The sequence below is a fragment of the Pristis pectinata genome, chromosome 11 (genome assembly GCF_009764475.1).
Source record: "Pristis pectinata isolate sPriPec2 chromosome 11, sPriPec2.1.pri, whole genome shotgun sequence".
NCBI classification, from domain to species: domain Eukaryota; kingdom Metazoa; phylum Chordata; class Chondrichthyes; order Rhinopristiformes; family Pristidae; genus Pristis; species Pristis pectinata.
This window is the reverse complement of record NC_067415.1, coordinates 15,811,210-15,833,529: the sequence shown is the minus strand read 5'-3', so window position 1 is coordinate 15,833,529 and position 22,320 is coordinate 15,811,210. Positions and strand designations below refer to the sequence as shown.

The 22,320-nt window shown below is 44.7% G+C and overlaps 1 protein-coding gene across 1 annotated transcript in view; it reads right to left on the bottom strand.

Moving 5' to 3' along the window:
* Positions 1-22,320, bottom strand: part of atp10a (ATPase phospholipid transporting 10A) — a 147,981-nt gene that overhangs the window by 42,378 nt on the left and 83,283 nt on the right. Inside the window, exons 7-9 of the mRNA XM_052026516.1 lie at positions 21,635-21,887; positions 16,851-17,068; positions 14,274-15,024 (exon numbers count right to left, since the gene is read on the bottom strand). Of these exons, the coding sequence (XP_051882476.1) occupies positions 14,274-15,024; positions 16,851-17,068; positions 21,635-21,887 (1,222 nt within the window). The remainder of the gene's footprint in view (positions 1-14,273; positions 15,025-16,850; positions 17,069-21,634; positions 21,888-22,320) is intronic.

Here is a 22,320-nt window from a genome sequence, read left to right as displayed (position 1 = left end):
TTGAAGTAGTACAGGTAAAAACAATAATAGTACAGAGTAAAGTGTGACAGCTACATTGAAAGTGGAGTGCAATAAGGTGCAAGGTCACATCAAGATAGATCGTGAGGTCATAGTCCATCTCATTGTATAAGGGAACCATTCAATAGTCTTATCACAGTGGGGTAGAAGCTGTCCTTAAGTCTGGCGGTACATGCCCTCAGGCTCCTGTATCTTCTACCCGATGGAAGAGGAGAGAAGAGAGAATGTCCCGGGTGGGTGGGGTCTTTGATTATGCTGGCTGCTACACCAAGACAACAAGAGGTAAAGACAGAGTCAAAGGAGGGGAGGCTGGTGTCCGTGATGCGCTGGGCTGTGTCCACAACTCTCTGCAGCTTCTTGCGGTCCTGGGCAGACCAGCTACCGTACCAAGCTGTGATACATCCAGATAGGATGCATTCTATGGTGCATCAGTAAAAGTTGGTGAGAGTCATAGGGGACAAACCAAATTTCTTTAGCCTCCTGAGGAAGTAGAGGCGCTGGTGAGCTTTCTTGGCCGTGGCATCTATGTGATTTGACCAGGACAGGCTGTTGGTGATGTTCACTCCCAGGAACTTGAAGCTCTCAACCCTCTTGACTTCAGCACCATTGATGTAGACAGGTGCATGTACACTGCCCCCTTTCCTGAAGTCAATGACCAGCTCTTTTGTTTTGTTGACATTGAGGGAAAGGTTGCTGTCATGACACCATTCCACTAAGCTCTCTTTCTCCTTCCTGTACTCCGATCATCGCTGTTTGAGATACGGCCTACAACGGTGGTATCATCTGCAAACTTGTAGATGGAGTTAGAGCAGAATCTGGCCACACAGTCATGAGTGTATAGGGAGCAGAGTAGAGGGCTGAGGACACAGCCTTGTGGGGCACCAGTGTTGAGAATAATCGTGTCGGAGGTATTGCTGCCTATCCTCACTGATTGCAGTCTGTTTGTTAGAAAGTCAAGGATCCAGTTACAGAGGGAGGTGTTGAGTCCTAGGTCTCGGAGTTTGGTGACAAGCTTGCTTGGAATTATTGTATTGAAGGCACAGCTGTAGTCAATAAACAACAGTCTAACATATGTGTCTTTACTGTCCAGATGCTCCAGAGCTGAGTGTAGGGCCAGGGAGATGGCATCTGCTGTAGACCTGGCGAATTGCAATGGGTCCAGGTTGTCTGGTAGGCTGGAGTTGATGCGTGCCATGACCAACCTCTCAAAGCACTTCATGGTGTGGATATCAGAGCCACTGGTCGGTAGTCGGTAGTCATTGAGGCATGTTACCTTGCTTTTTGTGAAGAGTAACATGAAGAGGGCATGTCCCAGATGGTGAGGTAATGTTATTGAAACATCTAAGATCCTGAGGGGGACTGACAGGGTAGATGCTTGGTGGGGTGGGGTGGAGGGGGGTATTTGTTACGCCACGAAGGAGGAAATCTTGCACGGGGGGGGCAGGGGGGCATAGTATCAGACTAATATGGATCCCTTCACTGAAGGAAGAGATTAGAAAGTTTTTTTTTTGCTCTCAGACATCATGAACCCTTGGAATTTTCTGTCCTAGGGAGCTGTGGAGATTGAGTCACTGAACATGTTAAAGGCCAAGATAGGCAGATCTTTGGTCTGCAGGGGAATCAAAAGATAAAAGGGAGCAGGCAGGAAAGTGGAGATGGCAAGATCATATCAGGCATGGTCTTAATGAAGTGTGGAGCAGACGCCATTTCAAGCAGTTTCATCCTGCTAAATGTTTGAAATCAGAGCCTTTCCACTGTTGCCAATGAGCTGGTAAAATAATTCAATTGGCGATGTCAAGCACAGACTTTCCTGCTGCTGAGCTGAAACTATTTGCATTTGCTCTGCTGTGTCTCGACTGTGATAACTGTCCAAGATGCAGAGCGCGTTAACCCAGATGTTTTTGAAGCAAAAAACTGCTGCAAATGCTGGAAACCGGAAACTAAAGCAAAAAACGGCAGTAACCCTTAACAGCATCCATGGAAAGAGAAAAAAACAGTCCGTGTTACTGCCTCACAGCTCCAGTGATCCAGGTTCAATCCTGACCTCAGGTACTGTCTTGTGTGGAGTCTGCATATTCTCTCAGTTACCAAGTGAGTTTCCTTTGGATGCTCTGGTTTCTTCTCACATCCCAGAGACATACTGGTAGGTTCACTGGCCATAGTAAATTGCCCCTGGTGTAAGTGATTGGATATTCATGGGCATGCGAGAGATAATAGGTTACAGGGAAATATGGGACTAATGGGATTGTTTGGAAAGCCAGTATAGAGTCCTTGGGCTGAATGCCCTCCATCTATATTGTGAAAAGTTATAACAAAGTCAATCTTTCACATCAATTACCCTTTATCAGAACTTTCTCTTTTTTTGTTTTAGATCAGGCGTTTTGACTGATTTCACTACTGGTGGCTCTTTGAACCAAACAATTGTCAGCAAAACAGCAGCGCAGTATAGCTGCTGCTTCACAGCACCAGAGACCTAGGTTCAATCCTGAACTTGGGTGCTGTCTGGGTGGAATATGTACATTCCCCTTGTGACAGTAACACATGCAAAATACTGGAGGAACTCAGCAGGTCAGGCAGCATCTATGGAGAGAAATAAATAGTCAACGTTTCGGGTCAAGACCCTTCATCAGGAAAGGAAGAGGGCAGAAGCCAGAATAAGAAGGTCGGGGGAGGGGGAGGAGTACATGCAGGCAGGTGATAGGTGAGTTCAGGTGATAGGGGGAAGGTAGGAGGGTGGGGGTGGGGGAGGGGGTAGAAGTAAGAAGCTGAGAGGTGATAGGTTGAAGAGGCAAAGGGCTGAAGGAGGAGGAATCCGGTAGGAGAGGGCAGTGGACCGTGGAATAAAAGGGAAGGAGGTGGGGAATAGATGGGCAGATAATGAGGGTGGGGGTAGGAGAAAAAGGGGGAAGGGGGCCACAGGAATGAGGGAAGACAAAGGAGGAAAAAAAGGGGGAGGGGGCCAGGTGCTCTGGTTACCATCCACATCCCAAAGATGTGTATGTTGGTAGATTAATTAGCCACTACAAATTGTCCCGTGTGTGAGGGTGAGTTGGGTGGGGGGGTTGGAGTTGATGAAAAAGTGGGGCAAATTAATGAAATTGGATTAATATAGGTTAGTGTACATTGGTGGTTAATGGACAGCACAGACTCTGTGAGCCGAAGGGCCTGTAATGGGCAGGCACGGTAGTGTAGCAGTTAGCGTAATGCTTTACAGTGCCGGCGACCAGGGTTCAAATCCAGCCACTGTCTGTAAGGAGTTTGTACGTTCTCCCCGTGTCTGCGTGGATTTCCTCCGGGTGCTCTGGTTTCCTCCCACATTTCAAAGGCGTACGGGTCAGGATGTTGTGGGCATGCTATGTTGGCGCCGGAAGCGTGGCGACACTTGCAGGCTGCCCCCAGGACACTCTACGCAAAAAGATGTATTTCACTGTGTGTTTCTATGTACATGTCATTAATAGAGATCTCTTCCGTGACTCTAGAAGTGCAACAGTGCATCATTTGGGGAAGAAGCACATGTTTAATTTGTTTCCTACAGCATTCCCAATCACCCAGGCATCCAAAGACCAGAAACCAGTGCCATCACACTCTCACACTCCTTAATTCTGAGGAAGTGGTTTCACCCCTAAGCTGTGATACAAAAAAAATGTACAGATCCATTCTGCTGAAAGGAATAATGATGGACAGACAATGCATGACAAGCTTCCGATCACTGTTGCTATTGACAACTGTACACATAGACATTTCAGACAGTCTCATAAGGCTGGAAGTTGTTAGTGCTTTCAATAAATCACAATTTCCCAGGAAGTGCAGACGGGCTGGGGCAGTTCCTATGCACCCTCCAGTATGCAGGGACTCTTAAGCAATCAGAGTGGTGCAGACTTGATGAGCTGAGCAGCCTCTTCCTGTGTAGTAATAATTATGTTCAGAAAGTTTGAAGTCACCATGGTGACTTCACTGATGAAGGCCTTCACATTTTCCAGCTTAGCCGATGGCACAGAAACCTCGAGTGACGTTGCACTGTATAAGCATTATTGCTAGAAGAAAAAACCTTGAAGGGCTGTGACGATTCATTCCAGGGTCAGGCTCAGGAATACAGGGTTAGGAACGAAGCATGATGTATACACATTCATTATCCTCACTGGGCAGCAGACATAGGAATTCATCTACTACCAAGGAAAAAAAGATGAGGATTCTCTATTCAATGTTACTGTCACCCAATGACAAAAGGTTGCACACAAATCTCAAACCAATTCTGCTGTTATGAAGGAAAGTGGGAGGGAGGTTTACTTTATGGCATTGACTGAGGAAAATGAATAATCTTGCCGACAGAAATTTTAATGAAGAATTCATTCCCAGAGCTGGCTAAACTCCCATAGGCCATTTGTTTTTGGTGCCTATGATAGTTTGCAGGTTTCGGTCTCAAACTCGGTACATCCACTGGCACAGGTAGCACTTTACAAAATTAGAAACTGCAGTCGGTGTCATTATTGGAAGGATGCAAGAATCACTTTGTCAGCTTCCTCAATGCATTAACCTGAGAGACATTACCGTGTCTAAAATTAATTACCAATTTCTACTCTGTATATTACAAGTTACCAGTCAGACCACCATCTGACACTGTAGGTTCTATGTGGGCCTCTCGTCTTATTTCTATGACCAGGAAACTTTTAAGGCAGTTTTCCTTCACCTTCCAGAAAAATTCACTTTTCAATGTTTTATTTCCCTCTTCTGCCGCTAACCAAGTGCACTGACTGTGCGGAAATGGCTACAACTTATATATCTCCTGCAATGCAGCGATATTGCCCGTTCCTTACTGCCCTGAGTGGCTTGTTGAGTCATCGCAGAGGGCAGTTAAGAGTAATTGCAGAGGGCATGCATTTAAGGTGAGAGGGGGTAGGTTCAGAACAGACGTGAGGGGTACGTTTTTTTACTCAGAGAGTAGGATGCCTGGAATGCATTGCCAGATAGGGTGGTCGAGGCAAATTCATTGGGGGCTTTTAAGAGGGGCTTGGATGGGCACATGAATGAGAGGAAAATGGAGGGATATGGGCATTCTGTAGGAGGAGGGATTAGCTACGTTGGCACAACATTGTGGGCCAAAGGGCCTGTTACGTGCTGTACTGTTCTATGTTCTAAATCTGGAGTAACATGTGGGTTAGAACAGCAGAGTCCTTTGACTAAATGACACAGGTGAAACTGGTTGGGTTTTTAAGATAATCTGGTAGTTTCACTGTCATGATTACTGATATTAGTCTTTTAGGTCCAGGTTTCTTGAACTGAACTGGAGCATGTGTTTGGCCTGTGCATTTCTAATCCAGTGACGCAACGTCAGAATTGCAGACTGTACATTATGCTCATGCAAGATTTGGAAAAGTAGACATTATAGGTCTTCTCCTGAGGAAAATAGTTCAGGAATGGGAAATACAACTTAGAACTTTGCAGATTTGGGCAGCACAGTGGAGCAGCAAACAGAGTCGCTGCCTCACAGCACCAGAGACCCAGGTTCAATCCTGACCTCGGGTGCTGTCTTCTGCCTGTGACGGTGTGGGTTTCTTCCAGGTGCTCTGGCTTCTCCCCGCATCCCAAAGACATGTAGGTTGGCAGGTTAGTTGGCTGCTATAAAATGCCCCCAGTGTGGAGGTGACTTGATGAGAATATGAAGAAAATTAGAGATGGGAGTAATGTAGGCTTGGTGTGAATGTGTGGTTGATAGCATAGAACTGATGGGGTGAAGGGCAAATTTCTGTGCTATATCTCAGTATGACTTTATGTAGACACACGGAATTGGAGACTTATTGAGGAAGAATGCAAGAAACTAAACAGGGCAGCTTTAAATAATCAGCGGAATGAGCCAGAGAACAGTCAGTGACTCAAAGGCTAAGGTGCCTGTGCAAAACTGCCTGATGTCCAAGTACTTGGAAATAAAAACTCCTGTCATGTGGGGATTTCCTAACATCTGTCAGGAGTGGGAAATAAAACAGAGGCAAGTCACCCAGTGCTACCCTCTAGTGCTTGTTAATATAAGCCATGCTGAAAGGTTTGGGATCAAGAGGCCAACAGGGTTGACTTAACTGGAGAACTATAGGTACCACTGGGGTGGAGAAGGGAGAGGTCAGGAGCACAGTATCAAAAGGAAGGACGAGCCAACACCTTGCACTAAAGCAGCACCTTTCACACAGAAACATCTAAAGTGCTTTACCGATGAGGAAATTCAAAAATGGCCACTGGGACAAAGGAGATATTAAACTAAAAGCTTGCTCGAAGAGATGGATTTTAAGGAAGGCCTCAAAAGAGATAAAGTGGAGGCATGGAAAAATTCAGGGATAATGTTTGAAAGGAAGATGATTCTGCAGGAAATGAAACATTCTACCAGGACCAGAGTCCAGATTACGGGATGGAGATCAACCAACATAGAAAGTAGAGGTCCATTCTGCAACTTGGTAACCTCACATCAACACAACAGCCACCACTGCTTCCACAATATACACTGGATGAAAATCTAATGCTCTGTGCATTTACTTGTAATCCAAAACAAACTCCTTCGAATTGCTGGCAAGAGTACTGGTGAGGCTGCACCTCGAGTACTGCGTGCAGTTCTGGTCTCCCTACTTGAGAAAAGATATACTGGCTTTGGAGGCGGTGCAGAGGAGGTTCACTGGGTTGATTCTGGGGATGAGGGAGTTAACCAACGAGGAGAGATCGAGTCGCCTGGGACTATACTCACTGGAATTCAGAAGAATGAGAGGAGATCTTATAGAAACATATAAAATTATGAAAGGGATAGATAACACAGAGGCAGGAAGGTTGTTTCCACTGGTAGGTGAGACTGGAACTAGGGGACATAACCTCAAGATTCGGGGGAGTAGATTTAGGATGGAGATGAGGAGGAGCTTCTTTTCCCAGAGAGTTGTGAATCTGTGGAATTCTCTGCCCAGGGAAGCAGTAGAGGCTACCTCATTAAATATATTTAAGACATAAAAAAATTTTTGCATAGAAGGGGAATTAAGGGTTATGGGGGAAAGGCAGGTAGGAGGATTTGAGTCCACTGCCAGATCAGCCATGATCTTATTGAATGGCGAAGCAGGCTCGACGGGCTAGATGGCCTACTCCTGCTCCTATTTCTCTGCTAGTTATTAAGAACTCACACAGAAAACAAAGGTTTTTGGTAAAAGGAGTTTCTTCCATCAAGATTACTCAACGTAATCAGTCTCTCTGCTACATGACTAGAATTATGATGTAGGTGGGGACAGGATTTGACAGTCAGATGTTCCTCAATTCATATAAAATAAACCGCCCACTTGACTATTTCCTGTTCAGATATGCAAAGTTCCAATGAACAAAGTATTTTTCTTGTGGCTGTGTTATTTTTGAACTCCACTTCTGATGCAGAGGTCTATGTCAGAGATCTTATCTCCATTCCTCTGGAAAAATACTGTGGGAAATTAATCAGTAAATGTACTATTCCACATTTTGAAAAGGCCATTCAGAAATGATGACTTTTTAAAATTAGGACAGTGAATACAATTTGCGTTCTGTGTTTCCTGCTACAGTCACCTCAAGTGCAATATAAACCTGGTTCTTTAAGCTCAAGACTGCATTAAGCTGATGGTATTTGACATAAGTCCATCAACCAGAGAAGGCCATTCAGCCCCTCGAGCCTGTGCCATCACTCAGTGAGGGGGATCATGGCTGATCTGACAATGCTGCAGTCCAAATTCCTGTCTATTCCTCATATAAAAGTTATCCTGATTAGAAATAATTCCCTCCCTGATTAGAAATCTATCTCAGCCTTAAATATACATATATAAAGGCTCTGCCCCAACTCTGTTGCAAAGAGCACTAAAGACTCACAGCTTTTGAGAGAATAAATTCTCTCTCCTGGACGTCCCCTTATCCTGAGACCATGTGCTTTGGTTCTAGATTCTCTCTAAAGAAGAAACATTCTCTCAGTCTGCTTAGTCCCTTAAGGAGATCAGTAAGATTGCTTCCTATTCTTCTAAACTTCAGTAAGTGGAAAAGTGAACTGTTTAACCATTCCTTGTAGAATAACCCCTCCATATTGTCGGATCCGGTTACTTTCGAATCCATAGGTTCTTTCAGGAGTCCAAGAATGAGTTGAAAACAACCTGGTGCTTCACAAGTTTTACTGGAAAAGTTTAAAACAAAGAAACAGTCACAGAGCACATGGCACTAGCTTTACTACTGGGAGGTGAGCCGAGGCGAAAGGAACTAAAGATGTTCTAGGGTCAGGCGAGGGATGTGAGCAAGAGGGAGATAGAGGCAAGAGAGTGATTAACAAAAACCAACACCTTTTATACCCGAGGTAAGAGGTACTCCTTAGCTAACAATAGTCCAATCAGAAAACCTGTGGCAAAACCAACCAATGAGAAAACACATATTCACCTGATGGACGAACCAGTAAGCTAGGAAGCAGCCATTCCTTGTGCAGCCACTTAAGGTGTATTAAACACTATACATGTTAAAAAAAACTACTTAAAACAGTCAAATCCAACAATATCCAGGATCATCTTAGTGAATCTTCTCTGAACCATCTCCAAGAAAATAATATTTTTCCTTAAAGGGCGGGTGCCAACGTTGTTTGCAATGGTCTAGATGTGATCTCATTACTGCTCTGTACAGTAATACTTCCCTACTTTTGTACTCTAACCTCCTTGAAATATGGCCCAAGACTCCATTAGCCTTCCCTATGATCTGCTGCAACTGTGTGCCAGCTGTTTTTTTTAAAGGGAACACCTCAAATCCCTGATGCTGCAGCTTTCTGCAGCTTCTCCACTTAAACAAAATTATTTGGTTGTCCTTCTAAACTAAACTATTTCACATTTTAACACATCTCCATTTGCCAGCCTTCTTCCCACCTACCTAACCTTTCTCTGTAAACTGTCTGCATCCTCCTCTTGCCTTCCCAGCTATTTTTGTGTCATCTGCAAGTCTGGACACTGGACAGTCACTTCCTTCCTCCAAATCATTGTGTAACGTTGTGGTCTCAGCACTGACCCTTATGTACCCACTGGTCACGGCCACCAAACGTAAAAATACCCCCCTTGTCCCTACTTGCTGCTTCTTGCCTCTTTAAGCGCCAATGTTACCTCCGACACCATGGGTTCTTACCTTGTGACTTAAGCTTTCATGAAATACCTTGTCAAACACCCTCTGAAAACACCTACTGGTTCCCCTCTATCTACTCTTGTCCATACTTCCTCAAAAAAACTTTGCCAGGCAAGATTCCCCTTCATGAAGCCACGTTGACTCCACTTGGTTAGATTATGATTTTCCAAATGTGCTGCTAATATTTCCCTATTGATTGATTTTAACACATGTCCAACAATAATTGTTAGACTAATCAGCCACTTTTTGTCTCCCTCTATTTTTGAATACTGCTGTCACATTAATAATTTTCCAATCCTCTGGCACGGCCATCAGATCACACCCGTTCACCTTAATTTGTGCCAATACTCCATCCACTTTACTGTGAATGCTTTATACACTAAGATACAAAGCATATGAACTGGCCTTTTTGCCATTTTTAATAATCTTACCTTTTGTATTGCACTCTGCCTATATTTGCCCCATCAGTCATGCTCTGCCTTTAATCTACTTTCCTGCCTCTAATTTCCTTATTTTCCTTGATATCCGATGATATCTGTCTTGAACATATTCACTGATTGAGCATTAAAAGCTCTCTGAGGAACAGAATTCCATTCAAGCATCCTCTACACATTCACCCTGTCAAGACCCCTCCTGCATGTTTTATTTTCTCTCTCTCCCCAGCATCTGCAGGGTAGGGGAGAGTGAAACTAAAGGGCATAGGTTTAAAGTGCGAGGGGAATGACTTATAAGGGACCTGAGGGGCAACTTTTTCCGCCACACAGAACGTAGTGAGTATATGGGACAAGCTTCCAGAGGAAGTGGTAGGGACGGGTACAATTATGACATTTAAAAGGCACTTGGACAGGTACATGGATAGGAAAGGTTCAGAGGGATATGGGCCAAATGCAGCAAATGGAACTAGCTCAGTTAGGCTACTTGGTTGGCACAGATGAGTTGTGCCGAAGAGCATGTTTCCATGCTGTACAGCTCTATGACTCAGTTTTTTAAAACATTTTCATTTGCTCTCTGCTTTTGTGGTCAATTCCCCTAGCAATAAATAAATAACATTGTTACCTTCCCTAGTTACAACCACTCTGTGCCTATAAATTTCTCCTAAATTCTTGGTTCAGTCCTTAACGTGAGTCTATGCCTCCTAGCTCCACTCTCCAGCTTGAGCAAACATCCTCTCAATATCCACCCCATCAATTCCTCTCAGAACCTTTTGGATTTTAACAAGGGTAAGCCCCTATTATCCAGTTAGTACGCAGAACATTAGCACTGTATTTCCAAATGTTGCCCTAGTTTGCTATTACTTGGAAATCAGGAAAACAATCCAAGTACAAAGTAGCTGCAAAAATTGAACACTTGAGAGAACGTTCATGAATATTTTGTAATAGTGCAGCGCTTAATACTTGGAGAAACTCTAGAGACAGAAGAGACTGCAGGTGCTGGAAATTTGAAGCGACACACAAAATGCTGGAGGAACTTAGCAGGTGAGGCAGCATCGATGGAGGGAAATGGACAGTTGACGTTTCAGGTCGAGACCCTTCATCAGGACTGGAAAGAAAGAGTTGAGATAGCCAGTATAAAAAGGTAGAGGGGGAAGGGGTGGAGCAAGAGCTGGTGGGTGATAGGTGGACCCGGGTGAGGGGGGTGATGGGCAGGTGAGGGAGGGGTAGAGTGGGAATGATGTAAGAAGCTGGGAGGTCATAGGTGGAAGTGACAAAGGGCTGAAGAAGATGGAATCTTATAGGAGAAGACGGCAAACCATGGGATAAAGGGAAGGAGGTGGGGAGGGGAACCAGTGGGAGGCATGTGTGGGTGATGGGCAGATGGACAGGGTGGGGGAGGGAAGAGATAGGGTGACAGGGACCAGTGGGATCAGGAAGAGAAAAAGAGGGAAGGGAGAGAGGGGGGTGGTTACCGGAAGTTAGAGAGACCTACGTTGATGCCATCAGGTTGAAGGCTACTGAGGCAGAATACGAGGTGTTGTTCCTGTAATCTGCGTCTAGCCTCAACCTGGCAGTAGGGGAGGCCGTGGACAAACATGTTGGTGCGGGAATGAGAAGTGGAATTAAAATGGATGGCCACTGGGAGATACTGGCTGGAGCAAAGATGCTCGACAAAGCGGTCCCCCAATCTGCGTTCGGTCTCACTGATGTAGAGGAGGCATCAGATGCAATAAATGACACCAATAGATTCACATGTGAAGGGACTGCCTCACCTGCAAGGACTGTCTAGGGCTCTGAGTGACGGTGAGGGAGGAGGTGAAGGGGCAGGTGTAACACTTAACCCGTTTGCAGGGATAAGTGCCTGGAGGGGGGAAAATTGGTGGGGAGAGACAAGAGGACAAGGGAGTTGTGGAGAGCATGATCCCTATGGAAAGCGAAGATGGGAGGGGAGGGGAAAATGTGCCCTGGTGGTGGGATCCCGTTGGAAATGGTGGAGGTTGCAGAGAATATGTCGGATGCACAGGCTGCTGGGGTGGTAGGCGAGGATTAGGGGAGCTCTTTCTCTGTTATGCCTGGGAGGGGTGGGTGAAAGGGTGAGGGCAGATGTGCGGGAAATAGAAGAGATGTGGGTGAGGGCTCCATCGACAACAGTGGTGGGTGGGCGGAACCCCCATTTTCTGAAAAAGGAGGACATGTCAGACGTCCTGGAGTGGAAAGCCTCATCATGGGAACAGATGTGGCGGAAACGGAGGAACCAAGAAAAGGAAATTGCGTCCTTGCAAGTGATAGGGTGGGAAGAGGTGTAGTCGAGGTAACTGTGGGATCCAGTGGGTTTGTAGATGTCAGTGGATAATCTGTCCCCTGAGATGGAGACAGAGAGACCAAGAAAGGAGAGAGAGGTGTCGGAGATGGACCAAGTGAATTTGAGGGCAGGGTGGAAGTCAGAGACAAAGTTGATAAAGTTGACAAGCTCAGCGTGGGTGCAGGAAACCAATGCAGCAGAGAATGAGGTGGGGTTTTTTTTTTACCAGTATAGCCTTGGAAAATGGACTGTTCCACGTAGCCGATGAAAAGGCAGGCATAGTTGGGGCCCATGTAAGAGCCCATGGCTACACCTTTGGTCTGGAGAAAGTGGGAGGAGCCGAAAGAGAAGTTGTTGAGGGAGAGCACCAGTTCTGCCAGATGGAGGAGGGTGGCGGTGGAGGGGAACCGGTTGGGTCTGTTATCCAGAAAGAAATGGAGAGCCCTGAGGCCTTCCTTATGGGGGATGGAAGTGTACAGGGACTAGATGCACATGGTGAAAATGAGGCGGTCGGAGCTGGGGAGCTGAAAGTTGTTGAAATGATGGAGAGCATGCAATATGTCACAGATGTAGGTGGGAAGGGACTAAACCAAGGGGGACAAAATGGAGTCAAGGTAATGAGGATACAAGTTCAGTGGGGCAGGAGCAGGCAGAAACAATGGACCTACTGGGGAATCGTTTGTGAACCTTGGTAGGAGGTAGAAACGGGCAGTGCAGGATTGGGAAACAAGGAGTTTGGAGGCTGTAGAGGGGAGGTGATGAGGTCAGTGATGGTGCGGGAGACAGTGGCCTGATGATCCCTGGTCGGGTCCCGTTTTAGGGGTGAGTAAGAGGAAGTGTCCAAGAGCTGCGGTCTGGCCTCTGCGAGGTCGAAGTCAGTCCGCCAGACTACAACGGCACCGCCCTTGTCTGCGGATTTGGTGGCGAGGTTGGGGTTGGTGCAGAGAGAGTGGAGAGCTGTGCGTTCAGAGGCGCAGCTCTCTGGACAGCAGCTCTCAGACCTCTGTCTTGCAGAGGCCAGACTGTCCTACCCTAATCCCATTTTTTTTCCACCCACGTCCTCCGATTCTCCAGCCAGCCACCTACACAAGCTCGAAGGAGAACCATCAGGATCAAGAACAGCTTCTATCCCACAGTTATAAGACTCTCGTAGGGATCTCTTGTACGATAAAGATGAACTCTTGACCTCAAAGTCTACCTCATCATAGCCCTTACTGTTTAACTACACTGCACTTCCTTTGTAACTGTAACACTACAAACTGCATTCTGTAATTGTTTTTCCTTTGTACTACCTTGATTTACTAACGCTTTGACATAATCTGTATTTATGGCAAAGTTTTTCACTGTATCTTGGTACACAGTAAACCCATTACCAATCTTTGCACCATTCTGCTCATTGTTGCACTTATTATTACTATGTATTCTGTTTACTCTATGAACTTCATGCAAACAAGGAATTTCATTGCACCCTGGTGTACAAGACAATAAATTAATAGAACATAGAAACTAGAACACTCCAGCACAGTACAGGCCCTTTGGCTTACAATGTTGTGCCGACATTTTATCCTGCTCTAAGATCTATCTAACCCTTCCCTCCCACACAGCTCCCCATTTCTCTATCATTCATGTGTCTAAGAATCTCTTAAATGTCCCTAATGTATCTGCCCCCACAACCTCTGCCAGCAGTGCGTTCCACACACCCACCACTCTGTGTAAAAAAACTTAGCCCTGACATTCCCCCTTATACCTTCCTCCAATCACCTTAAAATTATGTCCCCTTGTATTAGCCATTATTGCCCTGTCTGTCCACTCGATCTACGCCTCTTATCATCTGGTACACCTCTATCAAGTCACCTCTCATCCTCCTTCACTCCAAAAGAGAAAAGCCCCAGTTCACTCAACTTATCCTCATTAGACATGCTCTCCAATCCAGGCAGCATCCTGGTAAATCTCCTCTGCACCCTCTCTAAAGCTTCCACATCCTTCCTATAATGAGGCAACCAGAACTGAACACAATACTCCAAGTGTGGCCTGACCAGAGTTCTATAGAGCTGCAACATAATCTCAAGGCTCTTGAACTCAATCCCCCGACTAATGAAGGCCAATGTAATCAACTCAAAGATCAGGATTGAACCTGGGCCTCTGGAGCTATGAGGCAACCAGAGACTGCCTAGAAATTGGACCTCCCCTATTCCTGGTGGGCTAAACAAGTGTTGGATGTGGTTTACCCCCCCAGTAGTGTTACAAAGAGTGATGTGACGTTGGGAGAAGAGCATACCATGCCGTTCTTCTGAAACCTGCTCACAATGCAACAGCATGCTGTTTAACAGCAATTCTGCTGAGAGTAATACTATCTGCACGAAGCTTCTGGCAAAGCATGAACAGTTCCTTACCTGTGGGTGGCTGCTGGAGGAGGTCCATGATGGCAGAGTCTGCTCCTTTAGTGTAAACAACAATCTCATCGGTCAGAGGGTGCCGCACCACCACTGACATCCGCTTCCTTGTGGCATCGAACCCCAGCGTGTGCAAGAGTTCAAAGGCCAACTTGCCCACATAAGGCAGCGCCACAGTCACCTGCTCTGGGAGTCGCTCGACGAGGGCGCAGTTGTAGGCCTTGGCTGCGTAAACAAGGGCAGCCTCGTCTGGGCTCTCGGCCTCGTAGCGCAGCTCTCCGTCCTTTCCCTCGGCTATTGTGCTCTCCGCCCAAAAGCCATTTTCATTCTTCTCCCGCTGGGGGGATCTGCCAAACTCTTCACCCATCCTAGTGGAGGCAGCATCTGAGGCAGGAGAGGCCAAGGTGGTGGAGGAGATTCTGTGCAGAGATTTACTTGTGGAAAGACTGGAGGAGCTGCTGTTGTTGGAGCCCGAGGTGAGGCGACTGGGGGTAAACCTTTTGATGAAATCTTCTAACGACTTGACTGGAGACTTGAGCTCAAAGCGGACTCGACCCTTGTGTCTCGGCTGGTTCGGGGATGAAACCATCACAGTGTTACAAACAGTCAGTGCTATAAAAAAGTCAATGATGTCAGATAGTTCAGGGGTCAACTGGCTTAATGGTTGGCTACGTTGTCTCAAAACTTCCAGCTGACTGGCACATTCATTCACCTTTTCCAACAGTTGAGGGTCAGGTGTGATATCTTTTTCCTAGAGATAAATAAAATTCAGAGTGGAAGATTAATGTCAGCAAGGCTACATCCCCTTTGCACTGGTCAATGTATGATCACATGGGTTTGCTCCCACAACCCAAAGGCATGCTGGTAGGTTAAATGGCTACTGTAAATGACTGCCCGGTGTAGGTGGGTGGATGGTGGGGGATTTGGTGGGTATGGAAGAGAGAACAGATTGCAGGAAAACAAGTGGTGAATGGTAATGGGTGTACTCTGAGAACCAGCAAAGACTCAATGGGCAGAATGTCTTTGTGTCATAAGAAAAGATGACATATGAGAAATATTTCCACACTTTCCAAAAATAGGACCCATACTTATACAATAATCACTAAAACAAAAATTTTGTAGGGATTTCTCTTCCTCACAGAGTGCTTTAAATTCAGTTCTATTAGGAAATAGAGTGTGTTCAGTGAAAATAGATAAGAACATGGAAAGGAATGGAAGAATATGCTACGGGGGTGAGTACAGAGCAGCTGGGCCAAACAGCCTTTCGCTTGCTGTGGACTTTATGTAACACCACACCTTGGCAAGTTGTCAGGATATTGCCTAGTTGAGAGCCAGTCTTGTTTATCATTGTGGGACTGCTTGAACATCGAGGCCAGCCCATTTATCAGCCAGCATTTCTCATCCAACCCTCTCGATATCTAAAACATCTCTGTTGAGTGGTTTCTCTGCTTTCTCTCTCCTCCAGAAAAAGTCCTAGCTAGTTTAGTCTTTCCTTTAATATGAACCCTCTCAGTTCTGGCATTAAATCCTGATGTACCTCGTTTGCATCTTCCCTGCTTCTCAATTTCAACTGGCCTCCAATTACCCAAGCAGTTATAGCCTCTTTAATTTTCCCTTCGGTGGCACGGTAGTGTGGTGGCTAGCGTAACGCTATTACAACACCAGAGACCCGGGTTCAATTCTGGCCGCTGTCTGTTAGGAGTTTGTATGTTCTCTCCGTGACTGCGTGGGTTTCCTCCGGGTGCTCTGGTTTCCTCCCACATTCCAAAGACGTAGGGGTTAGGGTTAGGAAGTTGTGGGCACGCTATGTTGGCGCCGGAAGCGTGGCGACACTTGCGGGCTGCCCCCAGAACACTCTACACAAACGATGCATTTCACTGTGTGTTTCGATGTACATGTGACTAATTGATATCTTATCTTAAGATGCTTCCTCATGCTATTCCAGACTGAAATTCATTTGTTATTTACATATTCTCCAAGTTTAGTAAAGACTCCCTGCATTTTGTCAACATCTTCCATTGGTGTTACTTACGCCTTTAATAAGCTGCAATCTGTAAATTTTCCCCATGGTCGAGCTCATTCTTGTTAAGTAAAAACAGAAAATACTCCACAGAAACATTTCTGATGAAAAGTTATCCCCCTGAAACATTAACTGTTTTTCATTCTCCACAGATGCTGTTTGATCTGCTGTGCATTTCCAGCATTCTCCGTTTTTATTTTCAGATTGCCAGCATCTGCAGCATTTTGCTTGTGGATTACCATTCATGTTAAGCACTGAAATAGAACTACCAGCCAATTTGCACAGAAACCTTCTTAACCAGTAAGCGAGTTAAGTGACCAGTGAACTCAGAATTGCCTGATTCCTAATAAATATTGGATAGATTCTTTGCTGAACTTAGTCTACCCTTGACTAGTGTCGTGTTACCACCTGAATAGGCAGGGCTGTCTCAAGTTTTAATGTTGCATCTAAACGTTAGTCTGGAGTACATGCTCAAGTGCTGGAGCCAGAACCTGATGACTTCTGGTTAACGTTAGAAATCCCTCAGGAACCTCTGACTGCACATTGTGCTTACTAACCATGGGGCTGCTGAAAGCAGTGTGCTTGGACAGGATGCTGGCCCTCTTAGCCTCTGCTCTGCTGCCAGTCCGACGATGAGACTTCGTGCTTTGGGTTCTGTGGACAACTTTGGCACTCTGGTGACTGGATGTGCTATCGCACCTTGGTATTGTTCCTGATTTGGACATACATTCTTCATCCTCTGAGTCAAGGTCTTGGTACATGGCCAACCTCTTGGCTATTTGTGGAAAAAAAATATTCTTACGTTAGCTCCATATTAAACAAAAATCAAACAAATGGAAGGGTGAATTTTGCTGATTTAAAACAGTATTTTCCTCCTGTCCCTCCTGGATTTGATGCTTGGTTTTAATCCTTTGTTGCTACCTTTCCCTGCAGGAGATGATACACCAATACATGCCAGCATGTTTTCTGACATCATTCCTGATTATTCCATGCTGCTATTTGCAACAATGGCATTTTAAATTCCCCAGATGTTGTTCAACATCAGGCAAGTTGTTGGGAATGTGGGGAGAACAGAATGGGATTAATGTAGGTTTAGTGTGAATGGGTATGTGGGCCATTTCTGTGGTGGATGCCTCTGTGGATCGATGAACACTGAGTATTTAAAATGACCACAACAAGAGCAAATGGTCTATCTTTGGCAGAGCAGTTATACTACAATAGATGTAAACACAGAATAATACAGCAACGGGGGAGGCAACTAGGCCCATAATGCCTGAGGCAGGTTTTTGAAAGGGATTTATAATTAGATGCCAACCTATACTTTCTCCACAGAGCCTTGCAAACTTATTCTTTTCAAGTATATATTCGATTCCCTTTTATTGTTCTGTGGACAACTTTGGCACCTTGGTGACTGGATGTGCTATTGTACTTTGATTTTGTTCTGCTTTCTGTTTTCACCAACCTTCTAGGCAGTTTTCCTGATCATAACAACTTAAAAAAAATCCCTTCAATTTCACTTCAATATATTGTCAATTGTCTTAAAGCAAGACCCTATCCAGATGCATTATGGCTTGGTAAGGCAACTGCTCTGCCCACGATTGCAAGATATCACAGAGAGTTGTGAACAAAGCCCAGTCTATCACAAAAAACAGCCTCCCCTCCAATGGACTCTGTCTATACTTCCCGCTGCCTCAGGAAAGCAGCCAACATAATCAAAGGCCCCTCCCATCCTGGTTATTCTCTCTTCTCCCCCCTTCCATTGGGCAGAAGATACAAAAGCTTGAAAGCGAGACTCAAGGACAGCTTCTATCCCACTGTTACAACACTCTTCAATGGACCTCTTGTTCGATAAAGACTAACTCCTCTTCTCTCGATTTATCTTGTTGTGGCCCTTGCACCTTATTGTCTACCTGCACTACAATTTCTCTGTAAATGTAACCATATATTCTTTTTATTGCTTTTTGTTATTGCTTTTCCCTTTGTATGACCTCGTTTGGAATGATCTGTACGGATGGCATGCAAAACAAAGTTTTCCAGTGTATCATGGTACACGTGACAATAATAAACCAATTTCCAACATGCATGCCAGTGGAACCAGTTACCCACTCATGACTTCTCAGAAAAACCTCAACATTCTAGGTGTGATTTAAAAGAAAAAAGTGCAGGTGAGGAAATCTGAAATAACAACAGGAAATGCTGGAGATACTCAAGTCAGGCAACAGTTCTGGAAAGAGAAACAGAGCTGATGTTTCAGATTGAAGACCCTTCGTGGGAATCAGAACTGACAAAGGGACTTTGATCCAAAACACTTGGCCCGGTTTCTCTACCCATGAATGTGGCTTGACCTGTTCAGTGTTTCCAGCATTGTCTGTTTTTATTTCATTTTAGACCAGGTCAATTTTGGAGCTTTTGTACCTCATTCCAGTGTGAGCACAACATGTAGAATATTCTTAAAGTAAATAAGGTACAGAATGATTACCATCAAGAATTGTTCCTCAAGTATGAAATGAATATCCTCTCAGTTCCGCCCTCCCTTACCTGGGATGTTTAGCAGCTAAGCTGTCCCTACACCTGATCTAAGAAAAAAATAACATTTCTGGTTAGATCAGCATGATCTTGATGGATGATGGACAAAGTCTGAAGGTCTTAATGAGCTTCTCCTGTTCCCAGTTCTCATGACTTGTTGGACTATGCCTCTCCTTAAGCATCTGTGACTTAAGGTCAATCCTAGTTTCTCCAGTTTCTTTGCTTAACTAGAGTCTGTCATTCCCACAATAATTCTTCTAAAGCCTTCTTCAGGGCTTTGACATGATTCCTAAAGTATGGCGTTCAGTGTTGAACACAATATTACAGCTGAGGTCTAACTGGTGGTTTATAAAGGTTTACAATAACATCCAAGATTTTCTACTCAATGATGCTACTAAAACACACACAGGGCCCTGGGCTTTAATAACCTGCCCTGCCATTATCTAGGAGTTCTGCACAGGACCTCCAGCTTATTTTTTCTCATGCTATTGCATGTTTTGTGTGCATTTATAGGTCCTCTCAGATTAGAGTCTTGGAAATGAATCGTGCTTTTCTTGATCAAATTGTTTTCTCATAGCTTATCTCTGTAGCAGGAAGCTTCAACCTTGCTGTTGTTCCCTGCCTGTCTGGCTCCACAATGTCACAATGACCAGATCACAGAAGCTAGCTAGCCAGGGAAAATTGCAATCTAAGCTCACTCTGGCTTATATTGGACAAGAGAATGGACATCAAATCCATAAAATGCAGAAGGATCCATCTTGCAAGCATAATCATCTATTTCAGAAGCATGTTATTTTCAGGAATACCTTTTTCCGCAAATATACTGAAAAGAGACAACTCAGCACTCAAGAAGTAACTTTACAGATCTAATAATCCAATGTGAAAATATTCTTCACAAATTTTAACAAATTAGGACTAAGGTGATGAAAATGTATTCATTCAGGAGGCTATGGACGCTTGTAATTCTCTTCCCGAGACTCTTCCCCCGAGTATATTCAAGGATGAGACTGTTGAATTTTTAAAACGTTACAGCATTTGTATGAGAATCAAAAGATACAGTGACTAGATGGAAAATTACGTTAGGTTGGTGTTACCAGCTATGACAAAACTGAATGGCAGTATACTACTGCTCCTATTTCTCAATTTCCTACTGACCATTGACATTTTTGAGCTGCTCGTTCAGTAGGTTGCACCGAAACTAAAGCTTGATTGTGCTTTAATCACCTCGTTGATTTTTCTTAGCACTTGGATACTATGTGCAAAATATAGTTCAGTAGTCAGACCAGAAGTAATCTTCCAGTAGAAGTAATCTTCTCAGGATTCTATAATCATTTACCTTCACTGATGGAGGGGGTAAATTCTTTGTCTGTAAGGTTCCACATACAACCCTCTGTTTGTGATTTCAATGAGATGATAAGGGTGTTGACAATGGGCTTTATGGTGTGACACATATATGGATGAACATCTTATGAAAAAAATTAGAACTGGCTAGCATGGTGTCCCAAGAAACCATACACTGAATGGTTCAGAGAGTGGGCAAAGAAGTGGCAGATGGAATACATCAGGGTGGTTATGCACTTTGGTGGGAAGAATAAAGGTGTAGACTATTTTCTAAATGGGGAGAGAATTCAGAAATCGGAGGTGCAAGTGGACTTGGGAGACCTAGGTCAGGATTCCCTTAAGGTTAACTTGCAGGTCGAGTCAGCAGTAAAAAAAAGCTAATGCAATGTTAGAGGGGACCAGAACATAAAAGCAAGGACATAATGCTGAGGCTTTATAATGCGTTGCTCAGACCACATTTGGAATATCGTGAGCAATTTTGGGCCCCGTATCTAATGAAAGATGTTTTGGCCCTGGAGAGGGTCTAGAGGAGGTTTACAAGAGTGATCCCAGGAACGAAAGGCTTGATGTATGAGGAGCATTTGATGTCTCTGGGCCTGTGCCCAATGGAGTTCAAAAGGATGAGGGGGGAATCTCATTGAAACCTACCGGATACTGAAAGGCCTGGATAGAGTGGATGTGGAGAGGATGTTTCCATTAGTAGGAGAGTCTAGGATCCAGGGGCACAGCCTCAGAATAAAGGAATGTCCCTTTACAGCTGAAATGAAGAGGAATTTCTTCAGCCAGAGGGTTGTGAATTTGCGGAATTCATTGCCACAGAGGGCTGTGGAGGCCAAGTCACTGGATGTATTTAAGGCAGAGATTGATAGGTTCTTGATTGGTAAGGGGGTTAAGGGTTACAGGGAGAAGGTGGGAGAATGGGTTGAAAAATCAGCCATAATTAAATGGTAGAGCAGACTCAATGGGCCGAATGGCCTAATTCTGCTCCTATCTTTTGGTCTTATGGAAAGCAATGGATTATGGAAAAGGGGAAGTTTAATACAACAAATCCAAATCAAGACAAATTGGAAAGTACAACAAAGTGAATTAGTTATTCATGTGGTTTGCTATCAACTATTTCCCATCCTGAACTGCAAGAGTCAGACTGGGTTGCTGCTGTCTGATTTCCAATGCGCACCAACATTTCAGTGTCCTTGCAGCTGTCCTAGCAACAGCCAAACGTGATCCTGTCAATCGACAGCCATCTGGGGAAACATCAACAGAAAGCAGGCAATGGGAACTATAGCCTTTACTTATTGCTCCCTCTTACTCACTTAATAGCACAATTTAACCTGTAACTAATGCCAACAGAGCACGGATTAAACCTTGGCCCCTCAGTCTATAGTTCTCTGCACCGTCATGCAAGGACTGTTTCCTTTAGGTTTCATATTGCCAAGTGAGATTATTATTGATGCCAGCAGCAAACTTGACTTACCATTCGCATCATGAGAGTACTCAACCCCTGCTACTGTACATCGTCGGAACACCATCTTATTTTCTGTCAGTGTCCCAGTTTTGTCAGAGAAAATATACTGTATTTGTCCCAGATCTTCTGTGATGTTCAGTGCCCGGCACTGCAGGTGAGAGTCAGTCTCCTCATCATACAGGTCAATGTCTTGATGGATGAAAAATACTTGGCAAATTTTAATAATCTCAATGGAAACGTACAGTGAAATTGGAATCAGCACCTGTGTCAAACAATACAATGTTAAAAAATTTACAACAATGGGAGTATTTGGAAGTCGCAAATATCTCACAGGAAGCAATATTTTAGTTGTAATGCTTCAAACTGAATGAGAATCGTTATTTGGTCACAGTGTACAGATCCACTTGCAATACACAATTCTCCCAAAGAAAACTCTATGGCCTGAAAATCTTCAACATTTGCAGCAGGCAATTGTTCTTTTCTGAGGGACTGCTGCAACTAGGCTCTGTTTCACAAGATGCCCGTGGCATTTAAGGTGCTCAAAGGGCCTTTCCCCTCCTCTTTGCTGTGTTGAGAGAAAAAAACCTGAGAGGATTGTGAGGGGGAGAAAGGTCCAGAGATGGGTGGGTGCAAGGGAGGGATTAAGGTCAGGATATCGGACACTGGAGAGAAACAGTATCTCAAGAGCCGATCAG